Genomic DNA, 24,124 nt, shown 5'->3' on the forward strand with positions numbered 1-24,124 from the left:
ACTCACTAAACGTAGTTTACTGTCAGAGGTATCACAATGTTTTGATCCTATAGGACTCGTCTCACCAATTACCATAAAAGGTAAAATGCTTATGCAAGATGCATGGAAACTCAAAATTGGATGGGATGAGAACTTGCCTCTAGAAATGAGTCAAGCATGGGATGAAATATCCAAGGAGTTTAAACAACTTCATCAAATTAAATTTCCCAGACAAATAGGTCAAGAGGGAAACAAGTACACATTACATGTGTTCTGTGATGCGTCAACTAGAGGTTATGGCGCTGTAGCTTACATGAGTAATGCTGAAGGAAGTACACTAATTACTTCAAAGGCCAGGGTAGCACCCTTGAAGGTCAGAACAGTACCACAATTGGAACTGACAGCACTCTATGTAGGTACAAAATTAGCTGTCTATCTCAACAAAGTACTTGATCATCTCACTATTGAGAAAACCGTGATCTGGAGTGATAATGAAGCAGTTCTCCAGTGGTTAAGAAATAATAAGAGTAAGTTGGTCTATGTACAGAACAGAGTAGCAGAAATAAAAGAGATGCAGAGAGATTATCTCTTTCTTCACGTCTCTACCCAAGAGAATCCAGCTGACATGTTGTCACGTGGTGTCCCACTCAAGAAATTTGTGGATAATAAATTATGGCTCCACGGACCGAACTGGCTCTCTGATGAAAATAACTGGCCTCAGCAAAAAGCTCACATTATGCCAGAAGAAACAGTCTGCTTGAACACAGCAGAAATAAGTTGTGTAAATACTGCAGACACAACAGAAATAGTCATTGATGGATCTAAATACTCATCTTTGGGTAAACTAATAAGAGTTACAGCTCTTGTCTTTAAATTCATTAAAAGAATGAAACCTGATTATGAATGTCTTGAACCCATTAAATACTGGGTGAAACTAATACAGAAAGATGTGTTCTCTACAGAATATAAATTTCTAGAAACACAAGATAAATCCCCAAAGAAACCTGTTATGATTAATTCTTTAGGACTTTATCTCGACTCAGAAAAGATTATAAGATGTCGAGGAAGAATTCATAATTCTTCACTACCTAAAGAAGCCATACATCCAATATTGATCCCCAAGAATCATTGGCTAACAAAACTGATTGTGCAAAACGCCCACAGTAACGTGTTACATGGTAGGGTAGCTGACACACTTTGTCATATACGACAATCCTACTGGATACCTCAAGGTCGACAAAGTGTGAAAAAACAAATAAAGGACTGTATTACTTGTCGTCACTACGATATGCGAGTATGTCAGTATCCAGGTCCACCTCCATATCCCTCTGAAAGAGTTTGTCATATCACTCCATTTGAGGTGACAGGTGTAGATTATACTGGACCAATAATTTTAACCAACACTGTTGACAAAGTTCCCATCAAGGTGTACATCTGTTTGTTCACTTGTGCTACAACTAGAGCAGTACATCTAGAAGTAGCCACTGACATGTCTGCTGAAACCTTTATCAAATTATTCAGAAGGTTTGCAGCCAGAAGGGCATGTCCCAGACTGATGATTTCAGATAATGCAACGAACTTTGTTGCTGGTGCTGCTTATATAAGCAAGATCTTTGATCAACCAGAAGTACAACAGATGCTTAATCAACGCAGATGTCGTTGGAGATACATTCCTCCTAAATCTCCATGGCACGGCGGATTTTATGGAAGAATGATCGGCATTGTAAAACGTTGTTTAAGGAAGACTCTTCATTGTCAGAGAATAGACTTAGAAGAATTCCGTACAGTTGTGACTGAAATAGAAAATAGAGTCAACAACAGACCTCTAACTTATGTTACCGATGATCTGGACAATTTAGAAGTGTTAAGTCCATCTCATTTACTCCATGGCAGAAGGCTCGAACCTGTTCCTCCCATGAATGATAAAGAAATCATAGAGGATCCTACTTATTTCGAACCTGAGCAACTCAGACGTAAACTCAAACACCTTAATAAAGTGATTGAACGTTGGGAGAAAATTTGGCGAGAAGACTATCTCACCTCATTGAGAGAACACTTCTATGGAGCTGGTGTTCCTGAAAATCATAAGTCCTTAAGACCTGGTGACATAGTGATTATCGACAATGATGGTCCGAGGTCCCAATGGCCACTTGGAAAAATTGTGACCATATATCCTGATGCAAATGGAATCATCAGGACAGTTGATGTTTTGAGCAAAGGTGTAGTGAATAAGCGGACAATAAATAAACTAGTGCCGTTAGAATTACACAGTGTTGAAAACAAAATTAGTGATTCTCCAGAAACCACAGAGACTAAAGCTGTTCAGAAAAGACAAGCAGCAGTGGTGGCGAGTGAGAAAATTAAATTAATGTTAAGTGATGAATAGTTCACCTGCAGCGAACCTCCGCCGCCCCCCAGTGTGGAGAAATTTTCTCCAGGAGGGGGGTATCAGCCCCCTTCAGCCCCCTTCAGCCCCCTTCAGCCCCCTTCAGCCCCCTTCAGCCCCTTTCAGCCCTGAGGGGCCAAGCCCTCTCGGAAGGGGCGAGTATCTTGTTTACTGCTAGAGTGAGTAATTGATCACAGATGTCGTATGCGTGGTCAAATGACCTCTGCTCCTTGCAGCGGTGTTGCAACGTGTATTTTTATAAGAGACAGTACATCTCTTACTTAGCAGGACAGTTAAGGAAAATCCTGCTCCCACTTTATTACCATAGTAAAAATAGTGTACATTGTTGTTTCTGCTTAAGACAGCAAGAAACAAACATTCTGCTTTGCTTCATCGAGGAGGTGACAAGGATGCAAGGTACTAGGTCAGCGTTTTTTTTTGTGTATTAGGGCAGTGACGGCATGGAGCGGTGTGACGACACCAGACTAACTTTGACTCTACTACGACACACTGACGCCAGGATAACCAGCAAAAGAACACTGATCTGTGCGTTAGTGTGAATAAAGTGTCTCTAACACAAACACTTAGAGAAGTGTGATCAGCTTCTCTTGTGATACATTGTGAACAATAAAGACTAATCTTGTTGAACATAGTGTACCAGTGTGCGTTTCCTAGACAATGGAAGACGTGGACATCCAAGGACACTTCAGCTTCTATCAAGTCACCGATATCTGTCGAAGGTGTTGAGAACACCATAGCTCACGTTACAAAGAGCAAGGTATGTTACGAATTTCTTGTAGATCGGGGGATTGCGCAATTCTTGAGTCACAAGGAGTTTGTAATCAACCTATAATCGGCAGTAAGGTGTGGACTTTTGAGTCCAAACAAGTAAGTATTCGTCAGCCATCATCGAATGAAATATGCTGACATAACACCCCCTAGGGGTAATTTATACTTACAAATTGTATCTCTTGACAGCCCACTGTTGTGATGGTTTCGACAGCTTCTAGACCTCGTCTGCAGGGGCGGCTGTGTAGACGATTTGCTGTCATTTATCAGCTAAGTGTTCATTATATATTATATCTTAGCTGGTAAGGCCAAAAATCTCAACATTCTTCATAACTTTCCAGGTGTTCCACCACATATCTCCTGAATATCTTCTTCATAACTTTCCAGGTGTTCCACCACATATCTCCTGACTATCTTCTTCATAACTTTCCAGGTGTTCCACCACATATTTCCTGACTATCTTCTTCATAACTTTCCAGGTGTTCCACCACATATCTCCTGACTATCTTCTTCATAACTTTCCAGGTGTTCCACCACATATCTCCTGCCTATCTTCTTCATAACTTTCCAGGTGTTCCACCACATATCTCCTGACTATCTTCTTCATAACTTTCCAGGTGTTCCACCACATATCTCCTGACTATCTTCCTCATAACTTTCCAAGTGTTCCACCACATATCTCCTGACTATCTTCTTCATAACTTTCCAGGTGTTCCACCACATATCTCCTGACTATCTTCTTCATAACTTTCCAGGTGTTCCACCACATATCCCCTGACTATCTTCTTCATAACTTTCCAGGTGTTCCACCACATATCTCCTGACTATCTTCTTCATAACTTTCCAGGTGTTCCACCACATATCTCCTGACTATCTTCTTCATAACTTTCCAGGTGTTCCACCACATATCTCCTGACTATCTTCTTCATAACTTTCCAGGTGTTCCACCACATATCTCCTGACTATCTTCTTCATAACTTTCCAGGTGTTCCACCACATATCTCCTGACTATCTTCTTCATAACTTTCCAGGTGCTTCACCACATATCTCCTGACTATCTTCTTCATAACTTTCCATGTGTTCCACCACATATCTCCTGACTATCTTCTTCATAACTTTCCAGGTGTTCCACCACATATCTCCTGACTATCTTCTTCATAACTTTCCAGGTGTTCCACCACATATCTCCTGACTATCTTCTTCATAACTTTCCAGGTGTTCCACCACATATCTCCTGACTATCTTCTTCATAACTTTCCAGGTGTTCCACCACATATCTCCTGACTATCTTCTTCACAACTTTCCGGATGTTCCACCACATATCTCCTGACTATCTTCTTCATAACTTTCCAGGTGTTCCACCACATATCTCCTGACTATCTTCTTCATAACTTTCCAGGTGTTCCACCACATATCTCCTGACTATCTTCTTCATAACTTTCCAGGTGTTCCACCACATATTTCCTGACTATCTTCTTCATAACTTTCCAGGTGTTCCACCACATATCTCCTGACTATCTTCTTCATAACTTTCCAGGTGTTCCACCACATATCTCCTGACTATCTTCTTCATAACTTACCAGGTGTTCCACCACATATTTCCTGACTATCTTCTTCATAACTTTCCAGGTGTTCCACCACATATCTCCTGACTATCTTCTTCATAACTTTCCAGGTGTTCCACCACATATCTCCTGACTATCTTCTTCATAACTTTACATAATATGCATGTCAGCATCATTAATTTTTATTTTAATGTTGCCTGTATGTCCTCTTTCTTAACTGTCAAGATAGCACATACCGTCTTCCACACCTAGTAGTGATCAATGAAGAGGCGGGGCCCAGGAGCTGAGTCTCGACCCCTGCAACCACAAATAGGCGAGTACACCTCTGGCTGTTGTCTTGTATCAACTGACTTGATGAAAATTGTGCTGCCTCTCTCGGAACCTATGGAGAGACGTCAACTGTCAACTCACTGTTCCCTTGCTGCCTTTGCTGTTTACATTTTTTCCCATGTTCTTGCGGTCTTGATTTCGGCCACTTGCATCTCTGGGTGAATCATCAGTTCGATCTATTTTTACCATTATTTTTTCCTGCTTTCGTTTAAGAATTTCTTCTCTGCCTCCCAGTACTTTCTTGCTACTTACGCCATCACTTAAACTGTCTTCCTTATAGTTTTATTTCTTACTGCACTCCAGTCATATATTATCTCTTGCTTCCACAGTTTCCAATTTTAGTCAGGTTTTGTCACATGTTGTGCTGTGCCTCTTTCAGTGTTCACTCGGAGTTTTGTATGGGTGCTGGTACTGAGAGGCCTCTTGTATTCAGTGTTACCTGTGTTAGAATCACTTAGGGTGAAAACAAGGTTATGCTTTGCTGGTTCATCCTCTCGGGTTCTGTAACTGACATGCTTAAACATAAAAATTTCCTTCGCCACATCCAACATCTTACTCTCCACATATCCAGTACCTCATAGAGCTCCAGTTTCTCCAGTAAATCTCCTTGTGGTTAAATTCTCCCATTAGCAGTAGTTTTGTATTCCTCATGTGGGCTCTTCTAACCATCTCAACTATTATGATGCCGTTGGCAACATACTCCTGACTTGGTCTCCTGTTGTATAATACAGGGATGTACATCACTTGCACATTACTACTACGAACACCTTGGGTCTCCCAGTCTTGAGTGTGGCTACTATGTAGTTACTGTGTGGCTACTATGTAGTTACTGTGTCGTGTCATGGATATCCAGGCACGGTCGAGGCAGGACGTTTGGCTACATGACTTACATTACTCTTCCAATAAAACCAGAGGCAACCTCCATGAAGTATCAATTCTACACATGTCACTCAGGGAACTTTATTATCTAACCTTCACGATAGCTTGACTTCACTTTGTGTATACTGTTTATCTCCTCAACACTCCAGAGGTTTCTGATTAACATTGCTACTCCTTCTCTTCTGTGTTTCTCTTTATTTCCTCATAATTGTATATTCAGCTGAGAAGATCGCATCTGTTATCTACGTGAGCTTCGTCTCTGAAAATTCTATGAAGTCTCGCGAAGTCTTACTTTTCCTTTGTCCCATTATACCAGCCTAGTTCATTGCTCCATTTGCATTTGTGTTCTATCGTTCAGTTACCTATCTTTTGATGAATTTATTTTTCTGATTTCTTGGTCCTTATCCAAGGGTCAGGAAGGGGAGTAAATGTAAATGGGGTTAGGGATAGAGTGTAGTTGTGTGAGGGAAGGTATGGTAAGTGTGGCTGTGTGGGGGAAGGTATGGTAAGTGTGGCTGCGTGGGGGAAGGTATGGCAAGTGTGGCTGCGTGGGGGAAGGTATGGTAAGTGTGGCTGCGTGGGGGAAGGTATGGTAAGTGTGGCTGCGTGGGGGAAGGTATGGTAAGTGTGGCTGTGTGGGGGAAGGTATGGTAAGTGTGGCTGTGTGGGGGAAGGTATGGGTAAATGTGGCTGCGTGGGGGAAGGTTTGGCTTGTGTGGCTGCGTGGGGGTAGGTCTGGTACGTGTGGCTGCGTGGGGGAAGGTATGGTAAGTGTGGCTGCGTGGGGGAAGGTATGGTAAGTGTGGCTGTGTGGGGGAAGGTATGGTAAGTGTGGCTGCGTGGGGGAAGGTATGGTAAGTGTGGCTGTGTGGGGGAAGGTATGGTAAGTTTGGCTGTGTGGGGGAAGGTATGGGTAAATGTGGCTGCGTGGGGGAAGGTATGGTACGTGTGGCTGTGTAGGGGAAGGTATGGGTAAATGTGGCTGCGTGGGGGAAGGTATGGTAAGTGTGGCTGTGTGGGGGAAGGTATGGTAAGTGTGGCTGCGTGGGGGAAGGTATGGTAAGTGTGGCTGTGTGGGGGAAGGTATGGGTAAATGTGGCTGTGTAAGGAGAAGTTATGGGTAAGTGTTCATGTGTGGGGGAAGGTATGGGTAAGTGTTCATGTGTGGGGGAAGGTATGGGAAAGTTTGGCTGTGTGGGGGAAGGTATGGGTAAGTTTGGCTGTGTGGGGGAAGGTATGGGTAAGTTTGGCTGTGTGGGGGAAGGTATGGGTAAGTTTGGCTGTGTGGGGGAAGGTATGGGTAAGTGTTCATGTGTGGGGGAAGGTATGGGTAAGTGTGGCTGTGTAAGGAGAAGGTATGGGTAAGTTTGGCTGTGTGGGGGAAGGTATGGGTAAGTGTTCATGTGTGGGGGAAGGTATGGGTAAGTGTGGCTGTGTGGGGGAAGGTATGGGTAAGTGTTCATGTGTGGGGGAAGGTATGGGTAAGTGTGGCTGTGTGGGGGAAGGTATGGGTAAGTGTTCATGTGTGGGGGAAGGTATGAGTAAGTGTGGCTGTGTGAGGGAAGGCATGGGAAAGTGTGGGTGTATGGGGGATGTATATGTAAATGTTGCTGTGTGGGGGACGAATGTGTAAATGTGGGTGTGTGGGAGTGCATATGGGGAAGCATGTGTGAGGTTGTTTACGTGGGAAGGAAGATTCAACCTAGGTTGTGTAATTACCTGTTGTTATTGTAGCAGGCATACCCACACATGTTACTGCAGCAGACATATCCACACATGTTATTGTAGCAGGCATACCCACACATGTTATTGTAGCAGACATATTCACACATGTTATTGTAGCAGACATATCCACACATGTTATTGCAGCAGACATATCCACACATGTTATTGTAGCAGACATATCCACACATGTTACTGCAGCAGACATATCCACACATGTTATTGCAGCAGACATATCCACACATGTTATTGCAGCAGACATATCCACACATGTTATTGTAGCAGACATATCCACACATGTTACTGCAGCAGACATATCCACACATGTTATTGCAGCAGACATATCCACACATGTTATTGCAGCAGACATATCCACACATGTTATTGCAGCAGACATATCCACACATGTTATTGCAGCAGACATATCCACACATGTTATTGCAGCAGACATATCCACACATGTTATTGCAGCAGACATATCAACACATGTTATTGCAGCAGACATATCCACACATGTTATTGTAGCAGACATATCCACACATGTTACTGCAGCAGACATATCCACACATGTTATTGCAGCAGACATACCCACACATGTTACTGCAGGAGACATATCCACACATGTTATTGTAGCAGACATATACACACATGATACTGCAGCAGACATATACACACATGTTATTGTAGCAGACATATACACACATGTTACTGCAGCAGACATATACACACACGTTACTGCAGCAGACATATACACACATGTTACTGCAGCAGACATATACACACATGTTATTGTAGCAGACATATACACACATGTTACTGCAGCAGACATATACACACACGTTACTGCAGCAGACATATACACACACGTTACTGCAGCAGACATATCCACACATGTTATTGCAGCAGACATATCCACACATGTTATTGCAGCAGACATATCCACACATGTTATTGCAGCAGACATATCCACACATGTTATTGTAGCAGACATATCCACACATGTTACTGCAGCAGACATATACACACACGTTACTGCAGCAGACATATACACACATGTTACTGCAGCAGACATATCCACACATGTTACTGCAGCAGACATATCCACACATGTTACTGCAGCAGACATATCCACACATGTTATTGTAGCAGACATATACACACATGTTACTGCAGCAGACATATCCACACATGTTACTGCAGCAGACATATCCACACATGTTACTGCAGCAGACATATCCACACATGTTACTGCAGCAGACATATCCACACATGTTACTGCAGCAAACATATACACACACGTTACTGCAGCAGATATATACACACACGTTACTGCAGCAGACATATACACACACGTTACTGCAGCAGACATATCCACACAGGTTACTGCAGCAGACATATCCACACATGTTACTGCAGCAGACATATCCACACATGTTACTGCAGCAGACATATACACACACGTTACTGCAGCAGACATATACACACACGTTACTGCAGCAGACATATACACACACGTTACTGCAGCAGACATATCCACACATGTTACTGCAGCAGACATATCCACACATGTTACTGCAGCAGACATATCCACACATGTTACTGCAGCAGACATATCCACACATGTTACTGCAGCAGACATATCCACACATGTTACTGCAGCAGACATATACACACACGTTACTGCAGCAGACATATCCACACATGTTACTGCAGCATACATATCCACACATGCTACTGCAGCAGACATATCCACACATGTTACTGCAGCAGACATATCCACACATGTTACTGCAGCAGACATATCCACACATGTTACTGCAGCAGACATATCCACACATGTTACTGCAGCAGACATATACACACACGTTACTGCAGCAGACATATCCACACATGTTACTGCAGCAGAAATATCCACACATGTTACTGCAGCAGACATATCCACACATGTTACTGCAGCAGACATATACACACACGTTACTGAAGCAGACATATCCACACATGTTACTGCAGCAGACATATCCACACATGTTACTGCAGCAGACATATCCACACATGTTACTGCAGCAGACATATCCACACACGTTACTGCAGCAGACATATACACACATGTTACTGCAGCAGACATATCCACACATGTTACTGCAGCAGACATATCCACACACGTTACTGCAGCAGACATATCCACACATGTTACTGCAGCAGACATATCCACACACGTTACTGCAGCAGACATATCCACACATGTTACTGCAGCAGACATATCCACACATGTTACTGCAGCAGACATATCCACACATGTTACTGCAGCAGACATATCCACACATGTTACTGCAGCAGACATATCCACACATGTTACTTCAGCAGACATATACACACACGTTACTGAAGCAGACATATCCACACATGTTACTGCAGCAGACATATCCACACATGTTACTGCAGCAGACATATCCACACATGTTACTGCAGCAGACATATCCACACACGTTACTGCAGCAGACATATACACACATGTTACTGCAGCAGACATATCCACACATGTTACTGCAGCAGACATATCCACACACGTTACTGCAGCAGACATATCCACACATGTTACTGCAGCAGACATATCCACACACGTTACTGCAGCAGACATATCCACACATGTTACTGCAGCAGACATATCCACACATGTTACTGCAGCAGACATATCCACACATGTTACTGCAGCAGACATATCCACACATGTTACTGCAGCAGACATATCCACACATGTTACTGCAGCAGACATATCCACACATGTTACTGCAGCAGACATATCCACACATGTTACTGCAGCAGACATATCCACACATGTTACTGCAGCAGACATATCCACACATGTTACTGCAGCAGACATATCCACACATGTTACTGCAGCAGACATATCCACACATGTTACTGCAGCAGACATATCCACACATGTTACTGCAGCAGACATATCCACACATGTTACTGCAGCAGACATATCCACACATGTTACTGCAGCAGACATATCCACACATGTTACTGCAGCAGACATATACACACATGTTACTGCAGCAGACATATACACATATGTTACTGCAGCAGACATATACACACATGTTACTGCAGCAGACATATACACACATGTTACTGCAGCAGACATATACACACATGTTACTGCAGCAGACATATACACACATGTTATTGCAGCAGACATATACACAGATGTTATTGCAGCAGACATATCCACACATGTTACTGCAGCAGACATATCCACACATGCCTACTTTTCAATATTTACTCAGTCATGTGTTAATACTATGCTAATACACCTGAGTATCTAATAAATTGTATTGAAAGTGAGGTGTCCATTTAAAGGCAGTGCCTTAATTCTGATGAAGAGCTCTTGATACAAGGAAACTGAGCTACCTACCTGTTCCTCTGGTCGCAACTAATTATCCCCACTTCTTCAGTTTCTTGGATCAACTCTTAAAGGTTAAGAGTTGCTCTTGGATCAACTCTTAAAGGTTAAGAGTTGCTCTTGGATCAACTCTTAAAGGTTAAGAGTTGCTCTTGGATCAACTCTTAAAGGTTAAGAGTTGCTCTTGGATCAACTCTTAAAGGTTAAGATTTGCTCTTGGATCAACTCTTAAAGGTTAAGAGTTGCTCTTGGAACAACTCTTCAAGGTTAAGAGTTGCTCTTGGATCAACTCTTAAAGGTTAAGAGTTGCTCTTGGATCAACTCTTAAAGGTTAAGATTTGCTCTTGAATCAACTCTTAAAGGTTAAGAGTTGCTCTTGGATCAACTCTTAAAGGTTAAGAGTTGCTCTTGGATCAACTCTTAAAGGTTAAGAGTTGCTCTTGGATCAACTCTTAAAGGTTAAGAGTTGCTCTTGGATCAACTCTTAAAGGTTAAGAGGTGCTCTTGGATCAACTCTTAAAGGTTAAGAGTTGCTCTTGGATCAACTCTTAAAGGTTAAGAGTTGCTCTTGGATCAACTCTTAAAGGTTAAGAGTTGCTCTTGGATCAACTCTTAAAGTTTAAGAGTTGCTCTTGGATCAACTCTTAAAGGTTAAGAGTTGCTCTTGGATCAACTCTTAAAGTTTAAGAGTTGCTCTTGGATCAACTCTTAAAGGTTAAGAGTTGCTCTTGGATCAACTCTTAAAGGTTAAGAGTTGCTCTTGGATCACCTCTTAAAGGTTAAGAGTTGCTCTTGGATCAACTCTTAAAGGTTAAGAGTTGCTCTTGGATCAACTCTTAAAGGTTAAGAGTTGCTCTTGGATCAACTCTTAAAGGTTAAGAGTTGCTCTTGGATCAACTCTTAAAGGTTAAGAGTTGCTCTTGGATCAACTCTTAAAGGTTAAGAGTTGCTCTTGGATCAACTCTTAAAGGTTAAGAGTTGCTCTTGGATCAACTCTTAAAGGTTAAGAGTTGCTCTTGGATCAACTCTTAAAGGTTAAGAGTTGCTCTTGGATCAACTCTTAAAGGTTAAGAGTTGCTCTTGGATCAACTCTTAAAGGTTAAGAGTTGCTCTTGGATCAACTCTTAAAGGTTAAGAGTTGCTCTTGGATCAACTCTTAAAGGTTAAGAGTTGCTCTTGGATCAACTCTTAAAGGTTAAGAGTTGCTCTTGGATCAACTCTTAAAGGTTAAGAGTTGCTCTTGGATCAACTCTTAAAGGTTAAGAGTTGCTCTTGGATCAATTCTTAAAGGTTAAGAGTTGCTCTTGGATCAACTCTTAAAGGTTAAGAGTTGCTCTTGGATCAACTCTTAAAGGTTAAGAGTTGCTCTTGGATCAACTCTTAAAGGTTAAGAGTTGCTCTTGGATCAACTCTTAAAGGTTAAGAGTTGCTCTTGGATCAACTCTTAAAGGTTAAGAGTTGCTCTTGGATCAACTCTTAAAGGTTAAGAGTTGCTCTTGGATCAACTCTTAAAGGTTAAGAAAATAAAAATCATTTCAAAGAATTCTCTTTCCATTTTGTGCATTATTTTAATTACCTCCCTCCGTTTCTCTCTATTTTATTTTTATCTCCCTCTTTCCTTCGCTCTGTATCTCTCCAGTTCCTCTGAAATTAGCGAAGAGCTTTTAGTCTTTGAAAATGCAGCCCCCATCCCCGTGGCCTGGTGGCAAATGCTGTCGCTTCACACAGTGAGGGTCTGGGTTTGATTCCCGGCGAAGGGGTGGAAACATTGGACGTGTTTCTTTACACCGGTTGCCCATGTTCACCCATCAGTAAAATGGGTACCTGGGTGTTACTGGACTGGTGTGGGTCGCATCCTGGGACAAAACTGACCTAATTTGCCCGGAATGCTCAGTATAATAAGCCGCTTTTTATATAGTAGTATTTCATTCATGTCAGCTGTGGTCTGTATACCTTGTACACGTACTTGTAGTAAATAGAGATATTATATTCCTGTATATTCTTGATTATCTACCGTTTCCCACGCTCTGCATAGCTCTCATGGGCTTCTCCATTTAATAAAAATCTCTTATCTCACCTGAGTTGGTCATCAACAACGCTGTAGGGATCCTTGAGTGGACCCATTTTGCAGGTGCCGCAGGGGTGGTAGATGGTACCAGCGAAGATTTTAATGTAGCACTCCCAGTACTGGTCCGAGTAGAGAACCTCGTGTTCGCACTCTTGTAGTACACGGTCGTGGAACACAGCGTCGAAGTCATGCTTTAATGCTGGCATCGATGCAAGTCTAAGAGAGAACTTTATCCCTGTGGAAGAATTTCTACTTGTTAAAAAAAATTTAGGAATTAATCAACATATCTAATTCCAGTGTGTAATTTCATGATTCTTGCTTTCTATTCTCAAAATATGTTGAACAATGTGAATATTTTCTTCATATTGTATTCTCCATTTTTGTGAAGGGGACGAAAAGGAGGGGGGGGGGGGTAAGAGGAACACTCATGATGTGTTGCTATTCTCTGATATGACTACAGTCTACACAGGATGATGTGCACCTTCCCACACAATTTTATTACATAGTCCTTACAATAACTTCCATCTTAAAGCATCCTCCTACCTTTGTGTTTAATATACTAACCGTCTTGTCTAGTAGACCTTCCAGTATCCCACTGACCTATCATCTCCAACTTAAGAGTTTTCGGTGGCTTTCCTCCCTCAATCAGTATCCCTGAATGAACAATTCTGACCTCTGATCATGGTTGCAATGTCATCGGGGTGTTCGAAGTAGTTAGTATCGATGAGTGGTGCGTCCAGCGGGTTGGCAGAGTTGAGGGTGACGGAGCCTCTGCTCTTGGGTCTTGTCAGGAAAGGACCTATGGAGAACCCCTCCCGACCACCTAGTCCTTGAAAGTACCTTTGGTAAAGCTGGAAAGAACCATAGAGAGATGGGTTGAGAAAAAATTGTTAGCAAGGAAGATTATGGATTGCTAAAATAACAAGATATATTTCACAGTATGTGGAAATTAAAAGGTGACCAGTTTACATTTGCTATATAGAGAGGACGAACGAAAAAAATAATTATGATTGCATGAAATTAAATAAACATATGAAATTAAAGAAAAAAAAAAGTTGTTTGCCTAGAATTGCCAGTTTGTAGTTATTTAGGGTTTCGAAAAGGAGACCGAGGAGAGGAGACGTACATCTTGTCTGATGCCGAAGATTTGGGCGGAGACAATTCCGAAATCATTAGCGATTGAGTAGGGAGTGAAGGCTATCTGCACCTCAGGCCAGTAGGGATCTTCAGGTCCCGTCACAGGCCAAGCGTAGCCTTCATTAGACAACCCAAGTGTCAGCGGCCCTGTGTAGTGATAGCAAAAATCATAAATACACAGCAGGATATAATATCTATAGAAATGGTCATTTTAACTTAAGCAACTTGATATTTTCAGCAAAACGTAACTGCTGCTGATCCTTCCCTTAGTTTTATTTTAGCATCATATCCAACAAGGTCAGTTAAAGGTGGTCAAGTGAACCACCATTGGAAAGGTGTTCTCATTGTCTCTGTCTGCAGAATGTCTCATGATTGTCTGCCTTTTGTCTGTCTCCCACCATGGGTTCTTCATCCGGGTAAATGGATCTACTTTCCATTTCCTTGTATCAAACCTGATTGCCTACCAATGCTCGCTCCCCTTATGACCGCTGCAGGCTTGGGGCTGCTCCATAAAAGTAATTTGTTTGTCTAGGTTGTATATTGTGTTCAGTTTCATGGTGTGTCTTGTTTGTGTCTGATTTTGTACATGTATACTTTGTCTACAAATGTTTTATCTCTGTCTATATACATGTTAAGTGTATGTCTTGATTGTTGAAGTCAGCTGACATCAGCACCAACAGATGTAGCAAGAGGAAAGACGAGTAAGTAGGTCTGTCTAGTCATCGGCTCGTCAGTTGCCATTCTTCTACAGCGAGGCACAGACACTGAAGGCTGTCTAGCTGTCTTTAACTGTTGGTACCGGCTGGCCTCCACACTCCATGGGATTTCCAACATAAAACATGAAGTAATTTTTTACTATTAACTTCATGTCTTACTTTCCACCAGCCAATTTATCTCCATTGATTGTCCACCTGCTCTCTGTGTCTGTACACCAGCTCACTGCCCCTATGTCAAAAAACCTTCCTGCTCTCTGTGTCTGTCCATTTCACCTGCCTCTTGTGTCTATACACAAGCCCATTGCCCCTGTGTCTAGTAATAAGCTTTCCTGCTATTTGTGTCTGTCTTCCATTTGACCTGCCCGCTGTTTATACCAGCACTGGATCAAGGTGGTCAACACCACACATAGTTCTGGACCATAACATGTTAACATGGGAAAAACTGGGAATGCTGATATTTTCTTTGAAATTACCTGGATTTTCCATTATGGCTGCCGTCAAGGTGCTCTACCACATATTTTTCTAGTCTTTATTATTACACGGAATGTAAAGGTGTTCATGACCTTAATCAAGAAAGATAAATGAAATCGTTTGAAACAAAATAAGGTTACCCTTATCAACATTAATTCGAATTTGATTGTTATTAAAGTTTATATAATAAAATGCATATAGAGCTTTAATCTATGTCTGGAAACATGAAGTCAATTAAACCGCCATATAAATAAAATCTGTCCATACTTACATCAGTCAGGCAAATCAGCTCATTTGTCCTTATATTCGTGACATATAATGTGATTTAAGTCTTGTAGAGAAAAGAAAATAAGACATAAATAAGGTGTTGTTTTAGTAAGTTGCAGAAGAGTAGGACGGATGCTGTGCGGTAGCTGAATGTCAATAATTTTACTGTTAAATGGAAAATGTTGAGTTTATCCTATATTGAAGTAAAAGGACATAAGTGCAACTAATGTGACGTTTTTGTGGCAACGTTTCTCTCCCTACACCTTTGGGTGAACCAAGGACTCATTCTGGTCTTCCCATTATTTCTGTTTCCTTTGGGAACAAACCTCTCCTCTGCCTCCTTGCATTTTGTTGTCACATAGTCCATTTCTTGTGCTGGTTTTCCTGTCAGTTCTCTCTCCCACTGCAGCGGCAGCGGCGTCTTCCAAGCTCCGTACTTTTCTCCAACTACCAGAGCTACCAATGCTCCTATGATGACCTAGTTACAAGCAAAACTGCACTACCCAACGTAGCACCCAGAATGACCAAAGATTACCAACAGTGAAACCTACAAATCGAATAAATAGAGATCAAAGGAAGACTGCAAACAAACCGAAAGCAACACCCCGCTGCCAGCCGAACAACGTAACCCTAAGCTTTGTATGCTACAACTTCTTCTTAACTACAACAATTCCTGTAGTATTATGAGGCGCAATCTAAGAGGAAACAGCACCAAGGCCAGCAAGAAAACACCGAAAAATCAACTATTCAACAAGTGTAGTCAGGAGGACGCCAGCCCAGCAACCACCCCACTCACCACCACTCAAGGCGACACCACAACAATAACAACAAGCATGGCTGCCACCAGTCCATCCTCCCCTCTCTTCCCCGGATTCAACCTACCAAGTAGTCTCTCAGGTATGACCAACGATCCAGATACCCTAAAGTCATGCATCTCCAACTTAGTTATTGAAAATATGAATCTTCGAGAGACACTAACAAAACAAGACACCAGTACCAACAATACCACCAGTCCGATAACATTCTTCTTTGCAAATATACAGGGTCTAAAGCCAGCAACAAACAACAAAATACCTTTCATCCGTGGACTGCTTGCAGAGGCAAAGGCAATGTTCGCGGCTTTCACTGAGACCCACATAAAGGATCACTTGGACAATGAAATATGGATCCCAGGTTACAACCTATACAGATGTGACAGAGTGAACAGGCAAAAGGGGGGGGTTGGCCTGTACATTGCAGAGTCACTTGTTTGCACAGAACTGCTTAATGCCTCAAATGACGTAGTGGAAGTTTTAGCAGTAAAGGTCGAGAACCAAAACCTAGTCATTGTGGTAGTCTACAAGCCTCCGGATGCAACATCCCAGCAATTCCAGGAACAGCTGTTAAAAATTGACCACTGGAAAATCTTCCAGCTCCTGCACCCAACATCTTGCTCCTGGGGGATTTCAACTTAAGGCACCTAAAATGGAGGAATATAGCAAATAATATTGTTGCAGTAATAACACCAGGAGGCAGCTCTGATGAAAACTCACACTCACACGAGCTTTAAAATCTCTGCACAAAATTCAATTTAAACCAGCAAATAATAGAGCCTACTAGACTGGAGAATACACTAGACCTCATATTCACTAACAATGATGATCTGATAAGAAATGTCACCATATCAAAAACAATATACTCAGATCACAACATAATTGAGGTTCAGACATGTATGCGAGGAGCCCCAGACCGACAAAATGAGACTAGTCACGAGGGAGCATTCACCAAATTCAACTTCAATAACAAAAACATAAAGTGGGACCAAGTAAACCAAGTCCTAACCGATATAAGCTGGGAAGATATACTAAGCAACACAGACCCAAACTTATGCCTAGAACAGATTAACTCGGTGGCACTCGATGTATGCACAAGGCTTATTCCTCTAAGAAAAAGGAGTAGTAGATGTAAAATAGAAAGAGACAGGCGCTCCCTTTACAGGCGACGGAAAAGAATAACAGAGCGGCTAAAAGAGGTCAATATATCTGAAATGCGCAGGGAGACACTGGTCAGAGAAATAGCAAGCATCGAACTTAAGCTAAAAGAATCCTTTAGGAGTCAGGAATCACGGGAAGAACTAAAAGCTATAAATGAAATCGAAAGAAACCCAAAGTATTTCTTCTCCTATGCCAAATCAAAATCGAGAACAACGCCCAGTATTGGGCCCCTACTTAAACAAGATGGGTCCTACACAGATGACAGCAAGGAAATGAGTGAGCTACTCAAGTCCCAATATGACTCAGTTTTTAGCAAGCCGCTAACCAGACTGAGAGTCGAAGATCAAAATGAATTTTTTATGAGAGAGCCACAAAATTTGATTAACACAAGCCTATCCGATGTTATCCTGACGCCAAATGACTTCGAACAGGCGATAAATGACATGCCCATGCACTCTGCCCCAGGGCCAGACTCATGGAACTCTGTGTTCATCAAGAACTGCAAGAAGCCCCTATCACGAGCCTTTTCCATCCTATGGAGAGGGAGCATGGACACGGGGGTCGTCCCTCAGTTACTAAAAACAACAGACATAGCCCCACTCCACAAAGGGGGCAGTAAAGCAACAGCAAAGAACTACAGACCAATAGCACTAACATCCCATATCATAAAAATCTTTGAAAGGGTCCTAAGAAGCAAGATCACCACCCATCTAGAAACCCATCAGTTACACAACCCAGGGCAACATGGGTTTAGAACAGGTCGCTCCTGTCTGTCTCAGCTACTGGATCACTACGACAAGGTCCTAAATGCACTAGAAGACAAAAAGAATGCAGATGTAATATATACAGACTTTGCAAAAGCCTTCGACAAGTGTGACCATGGCGTAATAGCGCACAAAATGCGCGCTAAAGGAATAACAGGAAAAGTCGGTCGATGGATCTATAATTTCCTCACTAACAGAACACAGAGAGTAGTCGTCAACAGAGTAAAGTCCGAGGCAGCTACGGTGAAAAGCTCTGTTCCACAAGGCACAGTACTAGCTCCCATCTTGTTCCTCATCCTCATATCCGACATAGACAAGGATGTCAGCCACAGCACCGTGTCTTCCTTTGCAGATGACACCCGAATCTGCATGACAGTGTCTTCCATTGCAGACACTGCAAGGCTCCAGGCGGACATCAACCAAATCTTTCAGTGGGCTGCAGAAAACAATATGAAGTTCAACGATGAGAAATTTCAATTACTCAGATATGGTAAACATGAGGAAATTAAATCTTCATCAGAGTACAAAACAAATTCTGGCCACGAAATAGAGCGAAACACCAACGTCAAAGACCTGGGAGTGATTATGTCGGAGGATCTCACCTTCAAGGACCATAACATTGTATCAATCGCATCTGCTAGAAAAATGACAGGATGGATAATGAGAACCTTCAAAACTAGGGAGGCCAAGCCCATGATGACACTCTTCAGGTCACTTGTTCTATCTAGACTGGAATATTGCTGCACTCTAACAGCACCTTTCAAGGCAGGTGAAATTGCCGACCTAGAAAATGTACAGAGAACTTTCACGGCGCGCATAACGGAGATAAAACACCTCAATTACTGGGAGCGCTTGAGGTTTCTAAACCTGTATTCCCTGGAACGCAGGAGGGAGAGATACATGATTATATACACCTGGAAAATCCTAGAGGGACTAGTACCGAACTTGCACACGAAAATCACTCACTACGAAAGCAAAAGACTTGGCAGACGATGCACCATCCCCCCAATGAAAAGCAGGGGTGTCACTAGCACGTTAAGAGACCATACAATAAGTGTCAGGGGCCCGAGACTGTTCAACTGCCTCCCAGCACACATAAGGGGGATTACCAACAGACCCCTGGCAGTCTTCAAGCTGGCACTGGACAAGCACCTAAAGTCAGTTCCTGATCAGCCGGGCTGTGGCTCGTACGTTGGTTTGCGTGCAGCCAGCAGCAACAGCCTGGTTGATCAGGCGCTGATCCACCAGGAGGCCTGGTCACAGACCGGGCCGCGGGGGCGTTGACCCCCGAAACTCTCTCCAGGTAAACTCCAGGTAAACTCGAAAACAAAATCCTCAGTCTTGAACAAAAATTATCGACACCAGGAATGACTAACTGTGACAAGACCATCCAAACAGTCATAGATAGACATACCCAACAAATAATATCTCTTAATACAAAGGTTGAAGAAGCAGTAAAAGAATGGAAGAACAACTTAGATAACCAGTTCAGTGACTACTTTGCTCTCCAAGAAGATAAAACGGAACAAGATAAACTATCGGACGCAGTAATAGTTAACAGTCCACTTTTTCCCAGTGATATGAACCAAACAAACAGTAAAGAAATTACTCTGCAGATCATAAAGGACCAAACAAGTGTTATTGTACCAGAGTCAGAAATAAAAGAAGCCAGGTTACTAGGATCCCATGGTAGAAAAAGTGTTATGCTTAGATTCCACTCACATGACAGGAAAAAAGACTTAATTATTGCATCTATTAAAGTAAAGAAAGAGGTATACATAAATGAGTGTCTTACCAAAAAACGTCAGAACCTCCTGTATAGAGTCAGAAAACTTAAGCGAGAGAATAATGACACAATACACCAATGCTTCACACGGGATGGGAAAATTCTAGTTAGGAAAACAAATGTAGGTCAACTGTACACAATCACGAACGAGAATGATCTATCACGATTTCTCAGGGATACTAATCTTACAGAGAATAACTAAACAATGTCCAACATAAAAGCCTACGTAGTGTAGTGTACGTTTTGCTCCATTATTGTTCAAATTTCATTGTACAATCTCTTAGTAATTAAATAATCAACTACCTCATTTTGTGATTTTACTAGTAAGCATAAGTCACCTTATGTGATTTTCTTATTTACTATTGTTCGCTTAAACATTAGCTGAATTGATACTTTCTCTGTCCATATTACTACCTCATATTTTTTTAAATACTATCAATTGATATTACTTACTAAAATTAATAAATATCATTTTTACTAAAATTTCAATTTACTCTTAACATTTTTGACATTTAATAACCATTACTTGTCTAATTACCTTAACCTGTTTTAATACCACATTTACTATCCTAGATTACTCTTAATTACCTTGTACTACTGCCATATAACCTCAAGTATAACTACCAGTGCAATATTGAATGAAATAAACATTACTTTTTCACTTTTTTGTAATCATTATTACTTACTAAAATTTTATTAAACACCATATTTACTACCAGTCAATTTTACTTTTGTACATTAAACATTATTTTATACTTCCCATAACATTTTGTAGCCAAATTTTCAAGTTTTTATATTCAACCCCAACCTTTATATTTTCCCTTGTACCTGTGTACCTGTCTACCCTCTTACTATCATATTATAACCAAGACATTACCATTGTTTTTTTTTTACTATTATTCTTTTGGTACTTTAATTGTGAATTTCATTTTGTCAATCTAAATTTAGTTATAATCTTGATCTTGTCAACAACCTATACCAGACTCTAGTGCAATTGCAAGTACCATTTCAAATTGTATTTTTATATTATAAGTTTATATTATAATTCCTACCATCTGTCCATTTAACTTTGCTTACCATTACTTAATTTTAGTCCCTTATATATTTTCTCCTTTATTTTAGCTTTATATAACTATCCTAGTTTATATATTCACAATTGTTAAAATAATCAAGGTGCTATTCTTAGGTGCTAAAGTAGAATAAATTCACATTTTTGCCATTATATTCCAAAGCTCATTTATTAGATTACCACTTTATTATTCACCACAACCTATATTAGTCCCTTTTATATTATAATTTTATACTATAATTCTAACTTTAAAAAATTACCTTTATAGTACTACCTACTACCATATTCCCAAGCTCCACTATTTGATCATCACTTTATTTGTATTAGTCCCTTAGCTCATTATTTTACATTTGTTAAATAATCCAGGTGCTATTTTTTAGCTTAAGACTATTTACTTTGTTTTTATACTTAATTCAAACTATAGATTCACTACAAATCTTATGATTACAAGCATTGATCCTGATACCAACCTCTTATCTAATGACTTAAATGAATCAAACAGTTACTGTAATTACTACACTGCAGAACAATCAAAGGCACTTCTCAGTGCCAACAACAACATAACTATCTTTAACTACAATATCAGATCTTTAAGCAAGCATTACGATGACCTCATAGCATTACTAAATTCCTTACATGCCAATATGTCCATCATTACACTAACTGAAACCTGGCTAAAGCCTGATAGTACAGATGTCTATGCCATTCCTGGATACACAGCCATACACAACTGTAGGCCAGACCAACAAGGGGGTGGCACAGCCATATACTACTCAGACCAACTACAATGTATCACTAATACTTGCACAAGGGATGAACATGGGGAATATATAATAGCTAAATTCAAATCCAAGTACCTACAAAAACCTCTCACATTGATAAACATCTACAGAGTTCCACAGTCAAACATTAGCCAATTTAGTCAAAATCTAGGAAGTATGATAACTGATGCACGCATGAACAAAGATCACTTACTACTCTCAGGTGACTTCAATATAAATCTCCTGCAAGACCAGGACCCACACGTTACTGAATTCACAAACACAATGAGTAACTGTATGTTACTACCAACAGTAACAAAACCTACAAGAGTTACAGAGACTAGTGTTTCTCTACTTGACCACATCTGGACCAACACCATATCCCCTTTAAAATCAGGCATAATTACAGATAATACCACAGACCACTACCCTACTTTCCTCATAACAACTCTTGGTAAACTACCCCAAGACACTACTAAAGTCACCTTCAGACTTCACAATGAGGCAGCCATTAATAACTTCACAACAGCAATAGCAAACATTGATTGGCACACCGAGCTAGAAACCTATACAGATATTGACGAATGTATTAATAATTTTCTAAAAAAAACCCAATACCTCTATAACAAGCACTGCCCTAAAAAAACTAAACAGATGACAGCAAAGAGACTGAACAGTCCCTGGCTAACACCCAGCATTCTCAAATCCATAAATACAAAACACCAATATGAAAAACAGTACAGAATGGGTCACATAACCAGAGACCAAACAAAACGTTACTCGTCAATCCTAACCAGCCTGATAAGAAGGGCAAAAAAATTGTATTATGAGAACAGATTATCCAACTTACGAGGTGATATAAAAAAGACCTGGAAAACCCTATCAGAAATTCTGGGAACAAAAAAGATATCACGAAATAGCGAAATAAAATTAGCAAAATCAGATGAACCCCAACTCCCACCAACAGAAACAGCAAACAGACTCAATGATTTCTTCTCCACTATAGGACAAAACCTTGCCAATAAAATCCCAAGCTCAGATACCCCACCAAATGACTACCTCACCGGCAACTACCCGAACACTCTGTTCCTAGCTCCGACTAACCCATACGAAGTCTCCCTTATTATCAACGCACTAAAAAACAAGGCAGGAGATTTAAATACCTTACCACCCTTTATATACAAAAAAGTGTCACAAGTGCTATCACCAATCATTGCAACACTCTTTAACAAATCCATTGAATCCTCCACCTTCCCTACAGTACTCAAAATAGCAAGGGTCACCCCGATCCACAAAGGAGGAGACCAAACAGAGTTGAATAACTATAGGCCAATATCCAACTTACACCCTCTCTCAAAAATCTTTGAAAAATTAATTCATAAACGAATCTACTCCTACCTTATCTCCCAAAACATACTCAACCCCTGCCAATTTGGATTCAGGCCTAATAAAAATACTAATGATGCTATTATACACATGCTAGAACATATATACACTGCAATAGAGAAAAAAGAAGTCCCACTGGGGATCTTCATTGACTTACGTAAAGCTTTTGATACAGTTGACCATGACTTGCTCCACGTAAAATTGTCACACTATGGTATAAGAGGGCACTCCCTCAACTACCTCAAGTCATACCTCAGCAACAGAAGCCAATATGTGTACGCAAATGGGGCAAACTCTTCTGCGCAACCAATTACAGTTGGTGTCCCACAGGGAAGTGTCCTTGGCCCTCTTCTCTTTCTCCTATACATAAATGACCTTCCAAATGCTTCGCAATTACTCAAACCCACACTATTTGCAGATGACACTACATACGTCTTCTCTCACCTGAGCCCAGTCACGCTAGCCAATACTGTAAATACCGAATTACAGAAAATATCTACCTGGATGAGGACTAACAAACTTACACTAAACATTGACAAAACCTACTTCATTCAGTTTGGTAACAGAGCTACAGATGTCCCTCTCAACATAATGATAAACGGATCACCTATCACAAAACTAACAGAGGGAAAATTCTTAGGAATCCACCTTGATAATAGACTCAAAT

At 41.0% G+C, this 24,124-nt stretch overlaps 1 protein-coding gene across 1 annotated transcript in view; it reads right to left on the reverse strand.

The window, feature by feature from the left end:
• LOC138854137 (glucose dehydrogenase [FAD, quinone]-like) overlaps positions 1 to 24,124 on the reverse strand; it is a 132,727-nt gene that overhangs the window by 6,163 nt on the left and 102,440 nt on the right. The window contains exons 7-9 of the mRNA XM_070095367.1: positions 14,254 to 14,411; positions 13,801 to 13,978; positions 13,137 to 13,362 (exon numbers count right to left, since the gene is read on the reverse strand). Of these exons, the coding sequence (XP_069951468.1) occupies positions 13,137 to 13,362; positions 13,801 to 13,978; positions 14,254 to 14,411 (562 nt within the window). The remainder of the gene's footprint in view (positions 1 to 13,136; positions 13,363 to 13,800; positions 13,979 to 14,253; positions 14,412 to 24,124) is intronic.

Source organism: Cherax quadricarinatus, chromosome 50 (genome assembly GCF_038502225.1).
Source record: "Cherax quadricarinatus isolate ZL_2023a chromosome 50, ASM3850222v1, whole genome shotgun sequence".
Classification (NCBI taxonomy): Eukaryota; Metazoa; Arthropoda; class Malacostraca; order Decapoda; family Parastacidae; genus Cherax; species Cherax quadricarinatus.